Source organism: Crocodylus porosus, unplaced genomic scaffold, assembly GCF_001723895.1.
Source record: "Crocodylus porosus isolate Cpor-Errol unplaced genomic scaffold, CroPor_comp1, whole genome shotgun sequence".
Taxonomy (NCBI): Eukaryota; Metazoa; Chordata; order Crocodylia; family Crocodylidae; genus Crocodylus; species Crocodylus porosus.
Window position 1 is genome coordinate 20,203,958 of NW_017728911.1, and position 25,787 is coordinate 20,229,744.

Consider the following 25,787-nt stretch of genomic DNA (forward strand, 5'->3'; position numbering starts at 1 on the left):
TTCAAGAGTAAATTGGATGCTTATCTTGCTGGGATCCTATGACCCCAGCTGACTTCCTGCCCTTTGGGCAGGGGGCTGGACTCGATGATCTCCCGGGGTCCCTTCCGGCCCTAATGTCTATGAAATTACCCAGGATTTTTAATTTATTCATTAGCAACTTGGAATATATTCTGGTACCTATGAATACCATAAAATGTTTGTATAGTAAAAAATAAAAAGTGCTAATCTTGCAACACTCTAGTCTAGTAAGCAAACTTAAGAGGTGGTGAATTATAGTTCTAATTAGTGATTGTTCTTCAACAGTGAACAGAGTAATTTTATAATATGCCCCAAGAACCATACATTTAGTGAAAAACATCTTAGGATATGCTCAGCAACTTGATAAAAATCTTCAGTTAATTGTTAAATGAGTGAATTGGTTTGCAGACCTCCTGAGATGATGTTACAAAAGCAACACAGGATTAGTGAGTAAAGTTAATAAAGATCACATGGTGTTTAGAATTAAACAATATGCTGGGTTCACTGAATGACTGGAGTATGTTTGTTTTACAGTAAAACTGATGTACATTTCATTAATATCTGTTTCTAATTAGGTTGCAAAAATGGATGTTTCATTCACACTACTGACTTCTCCAATCATGCAGTTAAAACTGATTTATACAGAAATCTCAAGCAAACAAAAACAGGGTGCAGTACAGCACAAAATCATGAGAAAGTCTACTCAATTTTTCAGAAGAAACATACAAAGACAGTGATGTGAGACTTTAACATCACAGTTTCAGTGCTCGATACCCAAATGGGTATTCACAATAACCTGTCTCTGTAGCTTCAGGGCTGGAGAGATGAAAGGGCATTTGCAGAAATTTTTACTTGCACACTCCAGACTAAGAAAGCAAGGGGAAAAAAAGGCAAGATATCAAAAGAGAATATAAAAATAGATTTCCAACAATTAAATGCTGAAATAAGAACTCATAGGAAAAAAAGAGGGAAGTTCAAGACAAGCAGAGCAGCACTTAAAATAAGAGAAAAAGATCCAACTGCTAGCTTCAACATCTAGACTCTCTTGAGGTATTTATGTAGCTTTCCTGTATCCTTCAACTGAGGCCTCTCCTATGCCTCCTCCTTCCTTGCCTCTCTTAGAGCAACCTTACCACCCTCAGGCTAGCTTTCCTCAAATGGAATCTCTTGACCCATTTCCAGGCTTTCTACACCATAGGCCCTAAACAATGGTCCTCACTTCCCCCTCAAGTTTTTGTGCAACATCTTCTAAGCTGCCTGGCTCATGGCCTCTCTTGCATCATGGTGCATCTCTCTAACCAGGAATTTAGACTGTACACAGTGAAAAAGGTAAAGAGGCATTCCTGTTTTAACCACACTTCTCATATTCATTTGATTTATAGCTAGAGGGTTAGCATTTCTAGAGTACTCTTTTAGGAGTGACTTGAGTTCTCATCTCTCACTGAGTTGGTTAGTCTTCTGTAGAAATGTATCCTGGTACCAGGGACTGGATTAGTTTCCCAAATGGAGTAATAAACAATGGGGTGAAGTGGAAAAGAAGAAAGAGAGTAGGCTGCACTTTTTAACTCACAATTTCACAGTGGCCTTTTAAGAAAGTGCTAAACTTATTCTGGCCCAAACCAAATGTGAAATTACTGATCAGTATGCTCTTTTTAGTTGAACCTTATCTGGAATTCTCATTTTTGATGTTACCGCCAGAAGAATTCTGGACTCCAGCTTAGGGACACAGATGTCATTAGAAGTGAGGAAGAGGAAGAAACAGTATAAATGAAAGCAAGACTCAAGTGCAGAAGAAAACTGAAAGTTTTACCTGCATCTTTTTATCCTGAGCAAATCTATTAAAATGCAAAGCAAAACTACCCTGACTCCTGTGCTTGATAAGGTCATTCAACAGTCTCTCCACAGACTGGTCTTACCCAAATCATTATTTTTTGTGATAGCTGCAGCTGCCTTGGTCCGTGGTCCCTGTTGTGTGAACTGGTATCCGAATTTAAGGATCTGTGTGTTCTCCTCAAGCATCTTGGCAATTTCCATTTCTACAGGTTGTCCCAACTGCTGCCTCTGTTAACAGACATTAACACTTCAATATTAGGTTTTTATTTTTTTAAACAGGAAATAACTATACAATGAAGATGTTTCACTTCTAGATAGCAATTTCTGTTTTGATCAGAGAAGTTCAGAGTGTAGGTGTTTCTACGTACTTCAGAGCACCAGTCCCTACAGCAACTTGGCACCAACTTTAAGAGCATTTTTTAAAATTTCTTTTTAAAACTTACACCTAGAGAAGTACTCCCACATTCATATATTTTCATCAGTTACACACCATCTTTCTCCTTCCCAGAGATGGTCCCCTTCCTGCACACTGTTGTTTGTACCCGTCTCAAGCTTGCCCAAGTTCCTGTGTATCCTTATGGGCACGGTACAGTCAGGAAGAGTCCCATGCAAGGTCCCCTCTAAGGTGTGCGCGTGCACAGCTGCGCACAACTAAAAGTGTGGCTGGGGCTCCGTCGGCTCCAGGGAAGCACTCTGCTCCCCTGCATCAGGGATGGCTCCACTCCTAGGCCCTGATGCGGGGGAGCGGAGTGCTTCCCCAGAGCCAGCAGAGCCCGCGCCAGCCTCTCAGCCCGAGCCTCTCGGCTCCAGCCTCCAGCCCCCTTCAATAAGCATCCCACACGGGACCGAAGCGGCGCACTCCCGGACCACTACTCCTTAGAGGGAACATTGGTCCCACGCTATCTTGTTTATAGTAGCTGGTAGTGGCCTTCAGACATTTTCCATCACAAAGGGAAAAGAAAGGAAAGGTTATCCAAATTTGTGGACCTATTCCGCCCATGTATCACTTACTCGGTAAAAGCAAGGTCTCTCCTACTGCTGTCACAACTGAGGAGTAAGTGCAATCTCTCTTTTAAAAATGCAATATAATGGGGAGTCTCTCTGATAAGGTGCTACGTGCTTAGAACACTAAGTTTGAAGCTTATTTAGAACACAAAATTAAGAAGAAAAAGGACTGACCATTTTCATTAAGACATAAGAACCATGACCTCAAACTGTTTATTAAGTTATGGGATTTTTTGATGATACCAAATCTTTTCCTCTGGAATTTCTAATGCTGTCTGGGTAGACATGACTGTTCTGGGCTAAAACAATCTTCAGTCAATGAAAACAGGCTGAAGTTACAGCCTATGTAACACTTCAGTCAAACCAATATTTAAAGTACATCAGGAACAGTTAACAGAATAACATATTTAGCACTCCTTATTCCAAGCAATGACATCTACGGGGCAATTAATTACCTTCAACTTTCCATGCTTCCCACTCGGAAAGGGCCTGGAGCCCAGCTTCCCAGTAAGAACGTTTAAGAAAGAAATAAAGTTATGGCTTTATTTGTGGAAATGTATAGGAGCCCTAGGGACAACACTCTAGAAAAAAGGCATAATAACCCTCATTTCAAAATTTGACAAGGATCTGTCTAGACTTGGGGGTGAGAGGGGAGAAAAGGTGTTAGCTAATGCATTTTAAAACCTGATTGCTGACAAAGCAAAATATGCCTTAACAAGTGTTAGATGGTCATGATCGGTCCTAGGCTTGGCCCTAATGTTTCGTCTGACCAGCTAACCCAGGCCAGAATAGTCTGTCCTGTCTACATGCAAGTTCCAGAGGTGTTAGTTGGCATTTTAGCCGAGACATTTTAAACAAGCCTGTCCAGATACTGGAAGTATGGGGCTGGAGAACCACACAACAGCTTCCTGCAGCTGGCAATAGTTAGGAAAGAAGAACGACAAGCACATATTTACTTGAATACAAGATGAGGTCCTCAACACCTCCCCTCCCCCCTCACTGGCATGGAGAGAAAAAGCCGGTCTTCTTACAATCACATACAAGGGAATCTCACTAAATACATGGTCTATCATTAAACTGCCGTCAAAAGCAGCATGTGCTTAACAATGGAAACCAACTATGAAACTGATTAAATGCAGTCATGCAGCCAACACTGAGCTTGACTATAAAACACCTGACGCACATTGGACAAACATGCTGATGGGAACCTAGTGCAGCCCATATGAATTAAGACATACGGTAGTGCCCACTGCGTGCAGTCCCCATGACCACCAACTCTCTCTCGTCATGTTGCATCACAGCATTGCATACAGTTCACTCGGAATGCCTGTCACCACCCCCCCTCAGCCCGGTGCATACAGTTAATGTGCCTCCACCCTCCATGAGGTGAAGCCTGATCAGGTTGCCCTGTGCCTCATGCACATAAATCTTTAGAGCATGCCAGGACTTCACAGGAACACCCGGTTCCAGTCATGGGGGCTAATTAGCACGTGGATCCTTGGGAGGGGAGAGAATCTGGAGTACACACACATACTAAGTAAGCAGTGTTGAGCTGTGGGGTCACTGTGGTTTGAAATGCTGTTGACTCTGGTGGGACCCAGCCCAATGAAGTATGTGGTAAAATCACAAGCCTTTGCCTCTAGACTAATATCATGCATAGTTTGTACTGTAGTGTACAAGTAGTTGCCAAAGTGCTTTTTAACAAGTGTTTATGGAGTACCTGTGCTAAAACTTGCAGCAGTTTTCAAAAGAGGTAATGTGCATCAATTCTGAATAAACAGTCTATAAGTACCATAGGCAAATCACTACTGCCATGCTTAATTTCAAGGTTATTGTTTTCAAATTCGCTTCTTATTTTCATGTGCTCAGGGATAGCAGGGTCATACCGTACGGAGAGGGGGAAGGGGCTGTCAGGGAAAAAAACGGGGGGGGGGAACAGAGAGCAAAGGGCTACCTGACCAAAGGGCTACCCGACCAAAGGGCTACCCAGATTTATTTTCCCTGCTGTAGCAGTGGGAGGGGGACAAATTCAAGGCAAACCTCCAAAATTTAGATTTTATACCTGGAAAACTGTAACAAACGTATGTTTTCCATATATGGAATCTAATTATGGGGGGGGTGTCTTAATAATCAGGGGTGTACTCTATTTGAGTAAATATGGTATCTTGCCCCATTCTCTCACAACAGAAAGCACCCAAGACTTGAGAGACAGACTTGGCACCTTTCATCAAATGACTAGCCCTGGACCTTTGTAAGGCTGTAACATTAGCTGAGAAACTCCAGGAGGAACTGAACAAACCGTCTGTGCTGAATCCTTGCTCTCTACAGCCCACAGTTGTCAGGTACCAGGTTCTGTGCCCTTTCCAGGCCGTGGCTCTTTCAAATACCCAGTTTCATTCCACTAGAAAGTGAGGAAGGAGGCAGTGTAACACGATACAACTGTTCATCCACCTCCTTTTATTTCAACCTAGATTTTAAAGGTCTCTCGGCTTCTTTCGCTGCTAAAATGTAATTCCCATTGCATTTCTATTTTGTGGGGTCAGCAGAATTCCCAGTTAGCCAGCCCTGCCTAAGACACTGTTTGATCATCACTATACACAGACACTCTCTTTCATGTTTTATCATTACTTATGATGCATGGGAGCTTTATGAATTCATCTCTTCCTCCAAGTTTTGTCCCATTTCAGATGAACATTGTCCATTTTTAACATCCCTGCTTCTGGCTAGAAAAAACACTCTGTAACAAAGATTTATGAATAAGTTATAAAAAAAAGTAGTATATCAAATCCTGTAAGACACTTAGCTTGTCTTCAGAAATGTATGTGAATCTATTACAAATGAGTATCTGTTCTATCAAATGTGTCACACTTAGGGTAAACAGCATGTCTGCAGCAATGCAACTATAAACGTACGATCGGCTCACTTACCTGGTTATTGATTTTGATCTCTGTTAAGGTTTCGTTCTCTTTTAGTGCATCAGTCAGTGCCAGAATGCCAGCTCCAGTGATGAAGTTGGATTCTATATTTAGACTTTTCAATGTTTTGTTCACTCTCAGCGTATCAGCAAAAGCCTTGGAATGCAGGAAACATTCATTATGATTTAATTACAAGTGACACTACAATCAGCTACACATGCAGGGATTACGTGGGAGTTTAAGTAACCACATAATATAAGTTTACAGCCTTTTGAGAATGGAAGATGACTCTACAACCAGCCTTCTCCAATGTAGACAAGTTTCAGTGGTACAGTACACAATTAAAGGGTCTGTGTCCTTCACTTGCTACAAACTAGAACCTACACAGAATATAAATCGTCTGAAATTAGCATATTGGACCACATCCACTTTGTAAGCTTTGCAGAAAGCTCTGTGGTACCCAGTGAAATGATACAAAGCTGTTCAAAGTAAACAATGAAAGATATAACAAGCCTGTTCACACAGCAGATGAAATTAGATCTGAGTGATTTACAGGCAGGAAATACGACTTCCAGAATACTTATGTCTGCCATTTGTTAAAAGAAGAAAATGCAAGAGAATGGCTTTTAAAGTCAATCACCAAGCTAGTTAGAAAATGGTTTCAGTGGAAAATGGAAACCTTTCAATCTTTTTGACAAAACCTAAAAAAAATAAACCAAACATTTCACTAAGATGTAAACTTGTTTTTTGTAATATGTATTACAAAACACACAAGCTACAGTGAGATCAGAAATTTGAATAAAATACTTCAGTTTAACTGACAACTTATTTTGATAAATCTAAAAAGAAATTTTCTAAAACTTTATTCACAGGATGTTTCGAATTCATTTCTGTTCCAAATCTGAAATGAAAAAAAAACTTAATGCAGAACCACAGATCTTTATTTTGAAGGAAAGTCTGTGATTTTGTATTTATTTGAAATGTTAACAAGGCACTACTGGATAAAAGGTTTCGACTTAATGGGGGGGGGGAAATGTACAGAAGCAAAGAATACAAATATCTAGCATTTGAGTTTATTTACCAGCCAACTAAAGACTTTGAGACTCAACCTTGATTTAAAATTTCACAATTAGGACAGAATATCAATATTAAGTCAACACGTTACGAAATATTTTTTTTGATCTACCTGCTACAGAAACTGTGTTCAGCACAAAATCTTATAATACAGGTACTAACAACTCTATTTGTTAAGAGAAGAGGTCCTTTAAACCAAGTTCTGTAGACATTACTAGTTCCTGGAATGAAGCATTGACATCTAAGCAAGGGGGAAATCAGTTGTTAGGAGGGAACGAGGTCTACCTGAGAATCTCTCACAAAACAGAAAGCACTAAAAGGCCGGAGTACCAAGTTTCATTTATATTGTAGTTAACGCACTCTGGCATATTCATGAAATGGTAAAATACTTGCCCAATGAGATGCAGCTGGGGTGCATTTAACAATATTTTACTTCTGAATACAAGGGAATGAAATTGTTACAATCTTCCAATTACTAGGACTTTCAAATAGATTTCAGTTCAATCAAATTTTCCCCCTGCCTCTTCCCAACCACATACTATTGGCTGAAAACAACAGTTCAACTTACAACAGCAACAGGGTCATTACTTCGAGTAGCTGCAAGGCTGAATTTCTTCACATGAGTGTTGGTTTCCAAAGCCTTTGCAAATTCTTTCAGCGTTGGAATCGGGATGTTCTTGAATTAAAAATATTTTACATTCTTGAGAATCTCCACTATTAACATTTTTTTCCAGCACAACTCTTCACATTATCTTATTCTTTCTATATGTAAACACTAAATTTTAAATTATCATCAAAGAACCTAGTCCCACAGCAGAGGTTTAGTGCATAAAATAGGCAGAGTAGAGTGTTAGGGTAATTTCTTAAGTCACCTATATACACTTTACTATATTCAAGTCAGTGCCACATATGAAATGTTAGAAAGTGCCTTGTCCTGGAAGGAGCAAGTATGCAAGGTGAATATTCTACTAGGGCTGCACGCATATGTTAATGCCTCTTTCATGAAGTGGGCTGTCACAAGTCAAAAAAGATTGATTAGGGAAAGGAATAACTAGAAGTTCCTTCTGAATGCAAAATTGTTTAAAATATTTATATTCTGCTTAACTAGGTTTACAAAAGTAGACTAGAAGTTCATTTTGGGCCATTAGAATCAAATGCAATAATTTTGGATGACTATGATGAGAACTTAGTTATTCTTTTTGTATACATCATAGCAATACATTGTATTTTGTTGGCTTTATGGGTGCATACTGTGTCTGGTCTAACTAATGTATGCAATTCTTATACCGTGGCATAGATTTTGTATTCTTAGTGGAAACAGTACATAATTTGGACATATTAAAAAAGCAAACCAAAACTATTGATGATTGGTTTAGATATATTAAATTGTTTCATATAAATACTGTTTAAAAATTTGTCAGTCACAATCATAACTGGAAATAATCATAATTATAGACAGCTACTTTTGCTGTATTGTCCAATAAGTCAATCTTCCCTGGACCCCCTCAAAAAACTTCCATAAAAATACCATAAAAAGGCATCTTCTAGCTGCATCTTAAAAACCTCCAAGGATAGAGATTCCACAGCCCCTCTGGGTAACATGTTCCAGTGTTTTACTACCCTCCTCATGAGAGATTTTGTTTTCCTAAGATCTAACCTAAACTTCCTTGCTGCAACTTGAGACCACTCCTCATTCTGTCATCTGCCACCACTGAGAACAGTCCAACTCCATCCACTTTGGAACCACCCTTCAGGTAACTGAAGGCTGTTATTAAATCCCCCTTCAGTCTTCTCTTCTCCAGACTAAATAAGCCCAATTCCCCCAGCCTCTCTTCATAAGTCATGTGCCCCAGTCCTGAACCATTTTTGCTGCCCTCCACTGGATTCTCTCCAACTTGTCCACATCCTTAGTCAGTCAGTCCCCAGCTTGTCCCTGTGCCTGGGATTCCCCCAAGTGCAGACCTTTGCACTTCTCCTTATTGAACCTCATGAGATTTCATTTGGTCCAATTCTCCAATTTCTCTAGGTCTCTAAATCCTAGCCCTACTTCAAGCACATCTAATGCTGCCCACTAGGCCTGTGCGAAATTTTGCTGAGTGTTTTGTTTCAAAGCTGTTTTGACGCTTTTCAAGCTTGAAACAGCAAAATTAAAACCAAACAAAAAGCTTCAAAACAGCTTCAAAACAAAATAAGGGCACGCTAAACATTTTTAAACATTTTGAGTTTCAGAGCAGCCCAGTGGTGGGAGGCAGAGGAGAGCCAAGGCTGTGCTCCAAGTGGTTCTGCAGCCCCACGGATTGCAGCCCGGCGGTGGGAGGCAGGGAAAGCCAGGGCTGCTTTCCACCTCCTGCCACCAGGCAGAGCTCCATGGGGCGGCAGAGCTGCTTGGAGCGCAACCCAGGCTCTCCCCTGCCTCCCGTCACTGAACCAGATGACAGGAGGCTGCTTGGACTTCTCCCATTCGCCAAGTATTTTCACAGATAATGGCCAGCAGCTCTACAATCACATCAGCCAACTCCCTGAGCACCCTCAAGTGCACAGCATCCAGTCCCGTGAACTTGTACACATCCAGCTTCTGTAAATAGTCCCTAAACAGTTCTTTCACCACTGTTGGCTGCTCACCTTCTCCCCAAACTGTGCTGCCAGTGCAGTAGTCTGAGAGCTGACCTTGCCTGTGAAGACTGAAGTGAACAAGGCATTGAGTACTTCAGACATTTTACATCATCTGTCACTAGGTTGCCTCCCCATTTAGTAAGGGACTTGCACTTTTCCTGATTTTTCTCTTCTTGCTGACATACTTGTTGAAGCCCTTCTTGTTACCGATCACATCCCTTGCTAGCTGCAACTCAAATTGTGCTTTGGCCTTCCTGATTTCATCCTGACATGCCCAAGCAATATTCTTATACTCCTCCCTAGTCATTTGTCCAAGTTTCCACTTTTGTAAGCTTCCTTTTTGTGTTTTAGCTCCCTGAAGAGTTCCCCGATAAGCCAAGCTAGTCTTCTGCCATACTTGCAAGTCTTTCTGTGAGTTGGGATGGCTTATTTCTGCACCCTCAGGAGGTTTCTTTAAAATACAACCAGCTGTCTTGGACACCTTTCCCTCTCAGATTGACCTCCCAGGGGCTCCTTGTCCATCAATTCCTTGAGTGAGTTAAAGTCTGCTTTTCTGAAGTCTCTACTGATTTCCCCAGTCAAATTACATTGGGGAAAAATGTTTTTCCTAAAGCTGATTTGGAAAGTATGAGGTCAACTTATATGCAGGGTCAACTTTAATCAAACCATATATGAATCAAGTAATATGCTATATGCATGTGTCACTATGCTCTTAATAACACTTATGGATGACATGTAAACAGTACCGGATAAAGATTTTGCATCCAAGTCCCTACCCTGAGATTATATAACTCAAAATGTATTGAGAAAGTTGTTACATTTAAAAGTGAGTCTATAAGGGGCTAGCTTCAAGTACTGAACTGAAGATATTGAAAAATTATTTTTAGAAAACAGAGTGCATTTATTAAAAGTTCCAAACAGTTACCTTTATATTGTTCAGATTCACTTCAACAAGACGAGAGTCATTATCTTTAATCCTCTGCAGCGCTTCTTCCACATTTGTGGGATTTGGTGGTTCATCAAAAACTGGCAAAATCTTTTCACCTTTTACTATATCTAAAATGTAAGACAATAAATCATATGGTTGATTTATTAACTTAACAAATAGTATGTATGCTAACTACTGTGTCTAAACAGTCATAAGCTACCTGTTAAAATATATTTTTTGCTCATTCCCTCCTCCAAAAAAACCAAGGCATCCCAGAGTCTCTTGTCCTCTTTTGGCCATATTTAAATGCAGAAGCTCTCTAAAGTTTCTCTGCTACATTCTAGATAGCATCCCGTGTAATTTTTTGGGAAATCAGATGGAAATTGGGTCACAAAGCATATCTTAAAGGTAAAACTCAATCATAAATAAAACATGTTTGTTCATTCATTTCTGAGTTTTTCACAAAACAAGATTTTTGTCTTTTAATTCTCATTCTTGCTACTAGCATATCACATAACAAGCATGATTCAAATCTGGTAAACTAAATCTGGCAAACTAAACTGTATTTCTGCAGCAAGAATAAGTATATTAAATAGTTAATACAGTAGTAGCAACAGGGCTGGATAATCCTTACTATACACAGATTTTTATTTAAGTCTTGACTACTTACTTGAGAAGCTCTCTTTGTCAACACCATTGCTACTTCCGACTATATCACAGAAATCAGCATTCGATATCAAATTGTGCATTCCCAGGATAGCTATAAAAGAAAAGAATTGTATAGTTTCTGGCTACTTAAGTTTGAAACGTGAAGTGTATTTTTGAAATAATACTTATAGCTGACTGCAAACCATTAATCGTTTCTTCACATGATTTTCATTTTAAGCCAGATAATAATTTTTAAAAATTAAAAGACTGCTTCAACTAGAGTAATATCCTTCTTTAGTTCTCTTTGGCCCACAGTTCTTCAAATATCTTATACCCATAGCCAAGAACTCAGCTCAATCCTCATGACATACCATGGGCCAGCATCTAAGATAACTAGCTCTTCAAGCTATAATATTTAGTATGTGGGATCAGACTTATGAATATGCACACACTGCTGCCCTATAAAAACTAACCTGCAAGGTCACATAATTCTGTATCTGTGGCACCTGTCAAGGCTTCCTCCAATTCTGGATCAAGAGACACTTTCTCTTCTTTATATGACTGTACAGTCTTCTTCTTGGGAATAAATATTTTTCCTTGGTGGTGGGAAAAGAAAAGAAGAGTCTGAAATTACATTACATTAATTACTTTTTTAAAGCTAAACCTCTTACTCTATAGGTGTAGGTCTCCAATTTGAGCTCTAGCTTTATAGAAACAAGCATGAACTGACACTAATGACCATGAAATAAATTATGAAAACCAAGAATGCCAGTAGCACAGCATTTGATTCAGTTCTTACATATACAGGAATCAATTTCTGCCATGTTCATTTTGGATGGTTTAAAGAAAATAAGAGGGATTAATAAGATTAATCTAGATTTTGAAGCACCTGAATCCTGCCCCTCATTTACACAAAACCTTTTAAAGCTTGATAAAAAATTAAATATTTGTTTTCTACAACATCAGAAGAGAAAAACACTTAAAAAATAAGTACCTTGAACTTATCAGGTAGGTGAGATCCTACACCAGGGGTGAGCAAAATACAACCCATAGACTGGACCCGGCCCACCAGGCCATTTCATCCGGCCTACGGGTGCCCACCAATTAATTGTACGCTGCCCAGCTCCCAGCCTCCTGCATGGGAGGGCCCCAGCCGGCATGCAAAGCTTCTGGGCAGAGCCACTGCTGCCACTGCCAGGGGACATGCTGGGCTTCCTGAGCCTCCAATGGCTCTTGCTTGTGTCCCTGCTGCAGTGTTTCCTCCAGGCAGCAGACAGGGAAGCTGCAGCTGGGGGAGAGCGTGGAACACGAGGCTGGCAGGAGCAAGGAGCCTGGGGCCCATGCCCAGCAGGGCACCAGGAGCACAGCGCTCAGGTAAGCATGGCGTGGGTGGGGTCTGTGAGATGCGAGAGAAGGTGAGTTCCAAAATGGGGAAACCTCCCCCCACCCCCCACATACACCCTCCGCCATGGCACATAGCCCCTGCTGTCACTGGTGGCGGCAGCAGGCCCTTAATCTTCTCATGGCCTGCACGAGCACAGTCAACTGGCGGCACAAATCTCCAGTCGGTTCTGGGAGCTACACATGATGACAAGGAGTGGAGCCAGGCTGGCCCACCTCTATCATGCAGGACTCATGTGCAGCTCCCAGGACTCGTGCCACTGCTAGGAAAGCTCCACACGATGGAGCCAGTGGCCTGGCCCTGCTCCCTACCATCACGCACAGCTCATGGGACTCTGCCAGAAGTGGTGGGGCACCACATTCCCTGCTTCCTGGTGGAGTTCCCTGAGTGACATGTGATGGCAAGAAGCAGCACCAGACTGCTGGCTCCATCACATGGGGCTTCCCCTCAGCAGCACCCAAGTCCCGGGAGCTGCACATGAGCCCTGTGCAATAGAAGTGGGCTGGCCCGGCCCTGCTCCTTGCTGCCAACGTACAGCTCCAAAAACTAGCTGGAGCCATGCACCACTGGGCAACTGCACTTGTGCAGGCCATGAGCATGCTGAGGGTCCACCACATAATGCTGCTGCCAGTGGGGGCTGTGCACCATGGAGAAAGGCTATGGGGGGATCCATACCCCACCCTCACACCCCAGAAACCCCACACACACCCAGTACCCTGACCACACCCTCAACCTTCCCACATATATACCCCCTCCACATGCACATACCCCCAACCATACCCCACACTCTCCCAACACGCAACATACAAGAGTAAGACTATTTTTGAGCTATTATGCAATTTTCTCTATATATACACTATGCAAACACACACAAACTAGGACATTTAAAAAAAATTAAAATACGTTACAATAGATGTTTGACTTCTAATACATGCTTTTATTTTTTTTGGTTCCAAAATGGCAACCCCCTTCCCCGCAAAAGGATTACTTCTGGGGGCAAGGGTAGGGAATGCTGGTGGCAAAGGTCAGGGGTTAGGGGGCAGGACTTGCAGTCCCAAGATGGTGACCCCAGGGGTGGGGTGGGGTGGGGCTACCCTTGACAGCTCACCAAAACTCATTAAGTGGCCCTCCAGCTGAGATAATTGTCCATCCCTGTCCTAGACTACCTGAAGCTTTATAATGTTAGATATTCAGTTATACACTTTGTTGGTGGTGAACATTCCGATTTTGATTGAACAGCCTTAAAATTAATTTTTTAAAAAGTATCTAACTGGCAGTTTAATAAAAGTCAGTGCATGTTAATTGCCTTTTCCTGTTTCCTCAATGGCCAACTAGGTTTGTATTATTTTTATAGACACCCAAGGACATTCTTTTAATGTTTTTAACTGGTATTACTTTAACAGCAACGACAATAACGTTAAATGAAGTTACATCTTACTGATACTACTTGCTGTCAGTTTCTCAACTACTGATGACAGAAAATAGAAATATTAAAGAAGACATGCATTATAAAATAGGACTGTACCTAACATAATGCTTTGCATCTATCAATAGTTGACAAGTCAATGTAAGAAATAAAAGAAAACAGAAAACTACTTTTAAAGCTTCCCTGAGATAACTACCGACTATAAATATTTAGAGCTTGATTCTCAGAAATGTCAATAGCTCCAAATGATTTTAATTAGAGCCATGGATGCTCAGCTCCCACACACCTGGATCTTGTAAGTGAAAGATAAGAATTCTTAGCAACAGCCACAAATCTTTTTACTGTGCCAGTGAGCCTGTATCTTCGTGTTGCAAAACCACAATGTAAATTCATTGAATATAAACTTAAGGAGTGACAGTTGACTTAAAATAAAAAAATCCATTTGAATTTCTCTACTATCATTTGAAGAAACACCTAACATGACTAATAGCAAGAGACTGCAAAAAAGATTTATTCTTTCATTTATTTTGTGCATTCAGCAGCACTGTGTAAAGCCAGCTGCAGTGTTTCTTGTGTGCCTGGGTTTTTCACAAAGCATGAAAGGAGAGAAAAGATGAAGCACTACTGAAAGCACTACTTACAACCTAAAACTTTGCATCTAAAAGCCATTACTGATTAAAATAACACTGTCTCTCACCAAGAATGCCAGTGAACACTTTACACCTTGGGGAACTGAGCAATTTTGCGCATAAATAGCATGACCACACATAATTGCATAACTTTGCATGATTTAACCGCAGCAGGCTCTGTGTCTCTACCTCCATGATGTGGAGGCACAGAGCTGTGCGACTGGACAGCTGGGTAAGTGGAAAGGGAAGCTCCTGCCTGCAGGTGGGGACGGGGTGGGGGAGCGTGTGGGTATGGGCTGTGTGCCATCAGGTTGGGTCAGCCAATTCAGTGCTTCCACATGGGGCTTCCAGGACTCCATGGGAAGCAGCATGTGGAGGCCAGAGTCTGCCCACCCGATGGCATGCAATTCCATGCCTCCATGTGTGGCTTCCTACTGGAGAGCTGGAAGTCCCACGTGGAGGACCAGCTCAGCCCGATGCCATGTGGACCAGGAACCACGTGCCATCGGGCCGGTGGGAAGCCATACACGGAAGCATGGAGTTGCATGCCATCAGGACAGGGAGGCTTCTGCTGACCTTCGCATGAGGCTTCCCACTGGAGTGCTGGAAGTCCCATATGTAGGCATGGATCCTACCCAGCCCGATGGCACGTGGACCAGGAGCCACACAGCATTGGGCCGGAGATAATTGGGTCATATTTGATGTAGCAGACTGAAATAGTCTGCTCTTCTTTGGAAACTGGTCTTATTTGAATCAAAACATTTAAAAGCATATATTGAATTGAAGTACATGGTATTAATGCCTTAAGCAAGAACTATATTGTTTGAAAAAAAATCTGTGCTAAACAAATGATATGCAGGTAAGATTTTGCAACAGTCTTCTCCAAAATAAGAAAAATGCAAATTTGTTCTTCACTAATGTCATGCATTATATTTTTCATTTTAAATACAGGTATTTATAGAAATATTTATGGTTTGTCTACGTAGCAGTCCATGCTTTCAAAAGTAAAATTAAGATTTGTTTTTTAAATGGAGAAAACAGATGTATAACAAACAAGCTGGTTCCATTTAATTCCCTTTTGAAAATTCATATAAATGGTCAAATCACTTAAGGACAGGGTGGATAATTTTTTAAAATTTAAATCAGATTTTTGTTGATATAATCACATTTTTTATTTTTTTAAAGATGATTTGTTTAAAAATAAACCTCTAAAGATAGTATTAATTTATTTTAAAGCTTAAAGATATCACCACCAGAATAGGGATTATAGCTTCTCATTACTATTTGGGATAATATATTCATGTAACTTTTTTAGAAAAGTTTTGAAATAGGTCACAACAGGACATGGACTATATTAGGGGCCCAATCTTACGGGGTCCCCAGAGGCTCCTCTATAGATTAGTAAAGATTAAAGAATACCACTCTACCCAATGGGACTCAGTGCTCAGTGTAGAAGATCCCATTAAGCATCTCTGTGATGCTTAGTTTCAGTTCTCAAACTGTGGACTTCTCTCCAGAGACCACAGCCTTGTTAACAGTTGTGTATGAAAATGAGAGAGAACAGACCTGATTAGGTAGCCATCAGCACTACTGTCTTTCTGCAAGTTACATGTCAAGCCCCTACCTCTCTCTAAAAGTGCAAAGTTGCAAGCAATTAAGTGAATGGAGGACTGTTGAGGGTGGGGTAGATCTGGGCAAGGAAGGTTGGAGATAAATGCAAGGAGGAAGCAACAGTAGAAATAAAAAGAGAAATATTGAGGAGAATTTCACTGAAATTACAAAATACTCCTGTAACAACCACTTTGCAGTGGCTGCTCTGAAGAAAGCAGGAGGAACCAAACTAACTGTCCCACAAGATGTGCGATGGAACTCAGTAGTGGACTGTTTTGAGCGATATATTGAGAATTGGCCTAATCTGATGACAATCTGTGAACAATACTGTAATCAAATAGATGGAATTGTCATAGCCAAAGTCCTCAACATTGGGCTAAAAAGAAGTGTAGAACATGTGCTGGCTATCCTGAAGCCTGTTTCTGTAGCTTTGAACAAGAATTATATCAACCAACAAGAATGTACTTTTCATAGAAAACAATGATTAAATTGAAGCTTCCTGACCAGTGATTTAAATCAGATCTACCCTGCTAAGGAATTAGCTTAAGATAGGTGTTTCTAGTACCATTTTATGAGCACACTGACAACCGCTTTGTAATCCAATGCTGTGGAAGATGGACTTTACAACATACAAAGGCTATATAGATTGCATTCACAAGGATAGTGTTTAATCTATTCTAACCTAAGGATAAAAGTTTAGCCCCTCTAAGTGGATTCATAGAAGTAGGGTTGGAAGGGACCTAAGTAGATCTTCAAGTCCGACCCCCTGCCCTGGGCAGGATTCATAGACATTAGGGCTGGAAGGGACCTCAGAAGATCATCGAGTCCAGCCCCCCGCCCAAAGGGCAGGAGAGAATACTGGGCTCATATGACCCCAGCTAGGTAATTATCAAGCCTGCTCTTAAAGACCCAAGGTACGAGCCAGCACCACTTCGTTTGGAAGTTGGTTCCAGGTCCTAGCCGCCTTGACTGTAAAGTAGTGCCTTCTAATGTCCAGCTTGAACCTACTCTCAAACAACTTATGGCCATTATTCCTTGTTACTTGCGGAGATGCTCAGGGGAACAGGGTCTCTCATTCCCCGCTGGTCCCCCCTGGTAAGTTTATAGATGGCCACCAGATCCCCTCTCAGCCTTCTCTTGTGAAGGCTGAACAGGTTCAAGGCCCGTAGCTTCTCCTCATAGGGTCTGCTCTGCTGACCCTGGATCATGCCAGTGGCCCTCCTCTAGACCCTCTCGATGCTGACCACATCCCTCCTGAAGTGCGGTGCCCAGAACTGGACGCAGTACTCCAACTGCAGCCTAACCAGTGTTGCATAGAGGGGAAGGATCACCTTCCCAGACCTGCTTGTGATGCATCTGTGGATGCATGACATGGTGTGGTTAGCCTTACTGACCGCATCCTCACATTGGTGGCCCATGTTCATTTTGGAATCGATAATGACTCCAAGATCTCTTTCTGCCACCATGCTTTTGAGAAGGGAGTTCCCCAACCTATCAGTATGTTGCTGGTTCTTCCTGCCCAAGTGCAGCACCCTGTACTTGTCAGTATTTAATCCCATCCTGTTCTCATTTGTCCACTGCTGTAACCTGTCCAAGTCCAGCTGTATCCTGTCCTTCCCTTCTAGCATGCCCACCTCACCCCAAATCTTGGTGTTGTCAGAGAATCTGAACAGGGTGCTTTTCACCCCCCCCTTCCAAGTCGGTAAAAAAGAAATTGAACAGTAAGGGCCTGAGGACTGAGCCCTGGGGGACTCCACTGCCCACATCCCTCCAGGTCAAATATGACCCGTACATTACCACTCTCTGGGTGCGGCCCCTCAGCCAATTTGCAACCCATCCGACTGTATAGGCAATGCCACAGTCACCTAGCTTTTTAATGAGAATGGGGTGGGAGACAGTGTCGAAGGCCTTCCTGAAGTCCAGAAAGACTACCTCCATCGCGACACCTGCATCCAATGACTCTGTGACCTGATCATAGAAGACAGTCAGGTTGGTCTGACAGGACCTGCCCCTAATGAACCCATGCTGGTTGCCCCTGAGCATCTTCCCCCCTGCTGGTCCTTCCCAGATGTGCTCCTGGATAATCTTCTCAAAATGCTTCCCCAGATTCAAGTAAGACTAACGGGGCTATATAGTTGCCTGGGTCCTTCCTCCCTTTTTTGAAAATAGGGACCACACTGGCCTTCTTCCAGTCATCTGTCACCTGGCCAGAGCACCATGAGTGCTCGTAAAGCCATGCCAGGGGCCCTTCGATAACCCCTGCCAATTCCCTCAGCACCCCGGGGGTGGAGAGCATCTGGACCTGCTGACTTGAACGCATCCAGCCCCTCCACAAGTTCCTCAACTCAGTCCTCCCTGACCCTAGGCCTGGCAGAGTCTCTCCCAAGTTCATCCTGAATCTCAGTGGGGGAGTCCCAGTCCTCGCACAAAAAAATGGAGGCAAAGAAATTGTTAAAAAGGTCTTCTTTTTCCTCTGGTGCAATCACCAGATTGCCTAGCATATCCTGCAGGGGGCCCCATGTTATCCAGTGCCTTCTTCATACTGCCTATGTATTTTAAAAAAGGACTTTTTGTTGTCCTTGCTAGCCCTAGTTCCGTATCTGCCTTAGCTTTCCTAACAGCCCCCCTACAGACCCGAGTGATGGAGGTGTACTCCTCTTTGGTGATATCCCCTCCCTTCCACTTGGTGTACACCTCCTTTTTGGCTTTCAGGTGTTCCTGAATGCCTTTGGTGAGCTGGGGGGCTTTTGAGCACTCTTGCCCCCTTTGATTCTCGTTGGGACTGTCACCCCTTGGTCTCAGAGGATCATCTCCTTAAGGAACGACCACTAGTCTTGGACACCCAGTTCCCCTACCCTCCAGGACCCCAGTGCCTCTCCTACCAATCTCCTCAATTCATTGAAGTTGGCCCTCTTGAAGTCAAGGGCTATTGTCTTGCTCCAGGCCCTTGACACCCTGCGGTGGATGGTGATTATTTCATCCCATATATTAATATAGGATATTAGTTTAAATGTCACTCTGTTTAGCCAACAGTTGAAACTAACACACTTTTCTTTCCTCTTAAGCACAATGACTAAAGGTTTGAACTCTAGCCACCACCCTGCATTGACAGAAATACCAGCTTTCATAAAACTCCAGGGGAAGCAGAAGTTAGGGCATGAAAATTCAACAGTTAAGACTGATCCTTCTTTATTTCTTTTAATATACATCTTTCTCAATTAAGCCTTGTAATTCAGTTCTACTCCTCTTCTGCAATTGTAACTTGATGAGGACTTATATATGTCCTTCTACATTTCAACTGGAGAGTTTTCATCCCTGTGTGCACAGCATAAAAAATGACTGCTATAGAGAAGCATACCCTTTTATTTTAAACTGTAGTGTGAAGTTGGGCATGGCATACTAGTATATACACCCATGAGTCAAGTCGCGTCCTACATATAATAGTCTAAGTATATCAATACATGGCACTTTTATCCAAATTACTACTGACCTAATTTGCAAGGAACGCTTACAGGTATATTGTACTATTGATGTTGCAAAGTTTTTTTCCATACATGCCCAATCAAATGAAAGCACAGATCCAGGTAGAAGTATTTTTGGCTAATGTATCAAGTCTACAGCAGTACCATATGATCCGTTAATGTGAAATATAGATGCTAAATTTGCTGAGAGAAAGTGATCAAGACAACTCCAGTCACATTAACTTGTGCTGAATCTTTAAGGGTTTAGGAAAAATTCTGAAGAAAATAATCAGACATGGAGGTCACTGGAAAACAGGTTAAAATGAATCATGAGTTTAGCAAAAGTAGATCATACCAGAGCAAGCCATCCTTCGATAGGAGATCAGATTTTCAAGACAAACGAAAATGCAGTAAATCTCATCTTCCAGGCCACTGATGAAGATATTGAACAAAATTAGCTACATGACCAATCACTGAGGCACTCAATTTGACTGATATGTCCAAAGATCACATTTACCTTTTCATGGTTGCATGACACTGGCAGCTTATACTCATCTTATGATCAACTAGTGAACTCAAGTCCTTTCCTCAGTTGTTTCCAGATGATAATTTCTGGTCTATAGCAGAAATTCTTGTTAGTTCTTAAGTGCATGGCTTTGCATTTTCTGTTGTGGGAGTTCATCTCATTTCTCTTACTCCAATCCTTAAAAACATCCCATTAGTCTTGTATGTTATTGTGATCTTGCTCTATATTGAGTATGTGTCTTCATGGCTTGTGTCTTCAGCAAATTCCACTGGCATTCTCCCAGTTTTTGTAATAAGCAACAATAAAACCACTACAGAAAGGATGTGAACAAATCAGAGAGAGTCCAGTGGAGGGCAACAAAAATGGTGAGGGGAGTGGGTTACAGAACTTCTGAGGAGAGGATGAAGGAACTGCTTATTTAGTCTGGAGAAGAGAAGACTGGGAGGGGATTTAATAGCAGCCTTAAACTACCTGAAGAGTGGTTCCAAAGATGATAGATCTGAACTGTTGGATGGTGCTTGAGTTGGTCGTCTTTTAAAGAGACTTTACTGAGAGTGCAGGAACAAACAATCCCGATGTGCAGGAAGAATAACAAACATGGCAGGCAACCAGCTTGATTTAGCAGAACTCTTCAGTGAGGTTAAATATCAGAAAGGAAGCTTATAGTAAATGGAAGCTTGGACTGCTGCTTGGGCATGCAGGGGTGAAGTCAGGAAGGCCAAAGCGCAACTGGAGTTGCAGCTAGCAAGGGACATGAAAGGTAAGAAGAAGGGTTTCTACAAATATGTTAGCAACAAGAGGAAGATCAGGGAAAGTCTGGGTCCCTTACTGAATGAGAGATGCAGCCTAGTGACAGACTATGAGGAGAAGACTGAAATATTCAATAGGCAGTCAAGGTTCTTTGGGTGAATCTGATATCTTTTATTAGACCAACTTGAATAGTTGGGAAAAAAATGTAAGCAAGCTTTCAGGTTTAAAAACCCTTCATCAGGCTGAGGAAGTTTCTGCAGTTGGTGTGTGCTCTTCCTGGATGGAATGAGAAGTAAAGCAGCCAGAGGCTGGGCTGGTCTGCATACAAGACGGGCAATCAGTGAAGATGTAAACTGAGGAGTCAGTGGGTGAGAGACAGGCTGGGTGCAGGGGAGAGAAGGGGGATGAACAGTGGAGACGTACCTGGGGAGTCAGATGTCATGCAGGTTATAATGCGTCATAAATCCAAGGTCTATATTTAGTCCATGATTTTTAGTATCCAGGAGGCCGATGAAGTGGAGTTCATAGCTTGTCTCTGAGAAGTGTTTTGTAAGTTTCCTTTAAGGATTAAAACTGAGAGATTGGATAGAGTGGTTATCTTGTGAGAAACATGCCCCCACAGGTAACTGGGTATTCTTGTCTTTGATAGATTTCTGGTGTGCGTTTGTTCTGGTGTGCAGTTGTTGTTTGCAGAGACCAATGAGTTGGCTGATGTGCTTGCAGGTTTGCTGGCCTTTATCTTTGAAAACTCATGGTGATGGGGGGGGAGGATGTCCTGGACAACTGGAAAAGGGCAAATATAGTGCCCATCTTTAAGAAAGGGAAGAAGAAGGATCCAGGGCACTACAGACCAGTCTGCCTCACCTCAGTCCCAGAAAGAATCATGGAGCTGGTCCTCAAGGATTCTATTGTGAAGCACCAGAGGAGAACAAGGTGATCAGGAACAGTCAGAATGAATGCACCAAAGGCAAGTCATGGTTGAACAACCCAATTGCCTTCTATGACAAGAAAAATGCCTCTGTGGATGAGGGGAAAGCAGTAGATATGATATACCTCAACTTGATCAAGGTGTTTTATACAGTCTTCCACAACATTTCTGAAAGCCAGCTGAGGAAGTATGGGTTGGATGAATGAACTGTAAGACGGACACAAAGCTGGTTGGATCATTGGGCTTAAAGGGTAATAGTCAATGGTTCAAGATCTAGCTGGCAGGCAGTATCAAGTGGAGTGTCCCATGGGTCAAGTCCTGGGGACAGTTTTGTTCAATAACTTCATTAATGATATGGAAGATGGGATGGATTGCACTCTCAGCAAGTTCATGGATGACATCAAGCTGGGGGAAATAGGAGGTATGCTGGAGGGTGGGGTTAGCATTCAGAGTGACCTAGACAAATTGAAGGATTGAACTAAAAGAAATCTCATGAAATTCAATAAGGACAAGTGCAAAGTCCTGCACTTACGATGGAAGAATCCCACACACCAGTACAGGTTTGGGACAAACTGGCTAAGCAGCAGCTCTGCAGAAAAGGACCTGGTGGTTACAGTCGACAATAAGGTGAATACAAGTCAACAGTGTGCCCACGGTGCCAAGGAAGCTAACAGCATACTGGGCTGCATTAGCAGGAATGTTGGCAGCAGATCAAGGGAAGTAATTATTCCCTTCTATTCTGCACTGGTGAAGCCACATCTGGAATATGAAAGAGGCCAACAGAGGAAAATGGTTAAGAGTGGGGGCACATGGCTTCTGAGGAGAACCTGAGGAAACTGGGCTTATTTAGTCTTCAGAAGAGAAGACTGATGGGGGATATGACAGCAGCCTTTAACTACCTAAAAGGTGCTTCCAGGGAGGATGGAGCTGGACTGTTCTCAGAGGTAACAGATGACAGAACAAGGAACAATGGTCTCAAGTTGCAGCAAGGGAAGTTTAGGTTGGATATTAGCAACAACTCTTTCACTGGGAGGGTGGTGAAGCACTGGAACAGCTTACGCAGAGGGGTAGTGGAATCTCTGTTCTTGGTGGTTTTTAAGCTCCGGCTCAACAAAGCCCTAGCTGGAATGATCTAGTTGGGGATTGTCCTGCTTTAAGCATGGGGTTGGACTGAATGACCTCCTGAAGCCCCTTCCAACTCTAATTTTCTCTAAGATAAAAGGTATGAAATACTGTTTCTCAGGATTTAATTCATTTGTATGCAGCGACCCTTTGCTCCATCAGTGCCTTACTTAAGCCTCATGGTAATCTGTAAAATGAAAGGAACAGGAAAACGGGTTGTGAAAAGGCTGGTTTTTATGCCCTTAGTTTGATCAAAACCATTTAGAGGTGTGAGGATGAGGAAAAAGCTGTTGCTGTTCACACACTTGGAGTTGCCACTTTGGGCTCCACTCTAAATCTTCAGCTGTTGCTTGGGCAGGGCTGCTGCTTTTAAGCCAGGTCCATCACCTTTTTAGCCCAGCCAACTCCATCTGGTTGAATTGTGCTTGGAACAGTTCTGGCATGAAGCAAAGCTCTAGTAGAGACTAAACTTTTCAGAGAATGTTATCAGCACGTTTCATCTTGTCGAGCCCAGCTTTTAAGCTGCTCTGAGTTCAGAGGTTTATATTGTATATGTGAAAGCAGCTTAATTTCCCCCCTTCCTCTTTCAGGTAATGAGCAAATATTTCAAAAAGATTTAGTGCTGTATTCAGTTACTTCAAGGATAAGGCCTCTGCGTCTTGGGAAACAATGATCTAACTACCGGACCACTGCCAAAGCTTTTTGAGATTTTTTTTCTTTACACACACTAATAAACACAGGATACATGTGCACATCAGCCTACAACAGCTTGCATGAAAATCATTAAACATATTATTCAGAACATTCCATTTAGAGATATGGTCACGTGAGGAAACATGATACTTTGCTGGTTTGGAAACCATCTCGGATAATTCAAAGAGCAATGAAAGTGGTATTCAAAAAGGAAGATTACAAAGATGGTTATTTTAACAACACTGAAGTGATTTTTTTTTTAAATCAATCTGTCCTTCTGTCTCCTGTTGCAAGAATAAATTTATATTTTTCAGAATCAATTCTAACCCCAAACTTTCTAGACTACAGAATATATTTGACCTCTAAACACTTTTTCATGTACTATGATTCTATGCATGACAATTAGTGCATGTTCTGATATATGTGTTATAATCTTTTTGGCTTTCTTTGGCTTTTTGCAGTGCATGCATCAGAATTCAGATGGAAGTACAATATTGATCAAGCCATTTACCTGAACACTCATTAAGCAGCAGTCATGAAAAATGCTGAACTCAATTCAACTCTCACTGAAGTTAGTGTTAAGTGATTATCAGAATGTCAAAAAGACTGGACCCCAAATCACTGTTGCTGTTGGTTAATTTGGGGATCAAACCATTGAGCATAAGCATGAGGATGACTTGTCTGCTTCTTACATTAACATTTTCTTATACAGCAAAGAAAAAAAAAATCAAGCCAATAAGACATATCTGGACCAATCTTCAGGCCCATCAACATGACATTAGTAAGTCAAACTAAATGATTAATTACATGGTCAAATACATTTTACCATCATCCTTCATCAACAGAATGGAGGAAGTCTTTGGTTTCGCAATTACATGTTGTACTCATCTTCTGAAAATAATTGAATGCTAATCTATTTTGAAAACTCCTCCTCACAGAGCCCTGAGGCTTTCAGAGACAATATTACTACTTGTTTTTTGCTGGAGTAAAATCCAGAAACACATCATTTTTTTAGTACATAACTACATCACTGTATGTAAAGTATCGCAGAAGAAAGCATTTTTTTCCTGCCAAACAAGCATGAGACAAGCATCAGTGTGTACTAAAGTACCTCTTGCAGCCCTTTACTTCACCCCACTCTCTACCACAATCTTCCTCGCACATTACATTAAAAAGATACTTGACACTATTAATACCAGGGACTTGTCTGAAATTGCAACTGAGGGATTTTCCAGCAGAAACCTTGATGCTACAAATGAACAGTAAATCTAGATCAACTCAATATAACTGGCCCATCAAATCTAAAACAGCAACAGAGTACTCCAGCTTTTTTGTTCAATATATTTACTGCTAGAACAGGAAAAACACAAGGACCAACAAATCCATGGGTAAAAGACTGATGGAACAAAGCAGAGCATGTGTCTCTGCCAACTGGAGTGGCTATGGAGGGAAGGGGCTAAAAAGAATTCAGACTTTTGAAAGGCGCAGCTAAATATTAGTGTAAAGTAAGTTATTTTGCATAGCAAGAGCCCCCCTCTACTTGAAGACTTCAAAACAGACTTCAAGCCTTATCATAACAATTTTCACATTACACTCGAGACAATCAAGCATCACATTTCACTGTTAGAGAATTCAGACAGATTTGTCTATGCCCCTCACCAGGGATCCTGGTTTACTCTGTTTAAAAATTACAAATTCTCAGATTAAATAAAAGAAAAATAAAGAGCGAGGGAGGGAGGGAGGGAGTGTCAGTTGAGCACAATGTTTTATTGACAGACAAGGTTCTTTGTGTGAATCTGATATCTTTTATTAGACCAACTTAAATAGTTGGAAAGCAATTATTAAGCAAGCTTTCGGGTTCAAAAACCCTTTGTCAGGCTAAGGAAATTTCAGCAGTTGGTGTGTGCTCTTCCTGGGTGGAATGAAAAGTAAAGAAGCCAGAGGCTGGGCTGGTAGGCATACAAGACAGGCAGTCAGCAGCCCAGCCTCTGGCTTCTTTACTTTTCATTCCACCCAGGAAGAGCACACACCAACTGCTGAAACTTCTTTAGCCAGATGAAGGGTTTTTGAACCTTGTCTGCCTATGTCCATAGACCAATACGGCTACAACCTTCACCCCCATAACATGTTTTATTGAAGTATTTACAATTTTAAAGCAATCTGGAAGCTTTAGTATAAAATAAATACTAAATACCTAAATATGTT

At 41.8% G+C, this 25,787-nt stretch overlaps 1 protein-coding gene across 3 annotated transcripts in view; it reads right to left on the bottom strand.

The window, feature by feature from the left end:
* Window positions 1-25,787, bottom strand: part of TMOD3 (tropomodulin 3) — a 52,886-nt gene that overhangs the window by 1,611 nt on the left and 25,488 nt on the right. For 2 of the 3 annotated variants that reach the window (XM_019533573.1, XM_019533574.1), the window contains exons 4-10: window positions 11,508-11,630; window positions 11,057-11,146; window positions 10,384-10,514; window positions 7,414-7,521; window positions 5,784-5,927; window positions 1,935-2,079; window positions 815-884 (exon numbers count right to left, since the gene is read on the bottom strand). In XM_019533573.1, the coding sequence (XP_019389118.1) occupies window positions 829-884; window positions 1,935-2,079; window positions 5,784-5,927; window positions 7,414-7,521; window positions 10,384-10,514; window positions 11,057-11,146; window positions 11,508-11,630 (797 nt within the window). In that variant the 3' untranslated portion in view covers window positions 815-828. The remainder of the gene's footprint in view (window positions 1-814; window positions 885-1,934; window positions 2,080-5,783; window positions 5,928-7,413; window positions 7,522-10,383; window positions 10,515-11,056; window positions 11,147-11,507; window positions 11,631-25,787) is intronic. The other variant, XM_019533575.1, reaches the window with a different exon arrangement.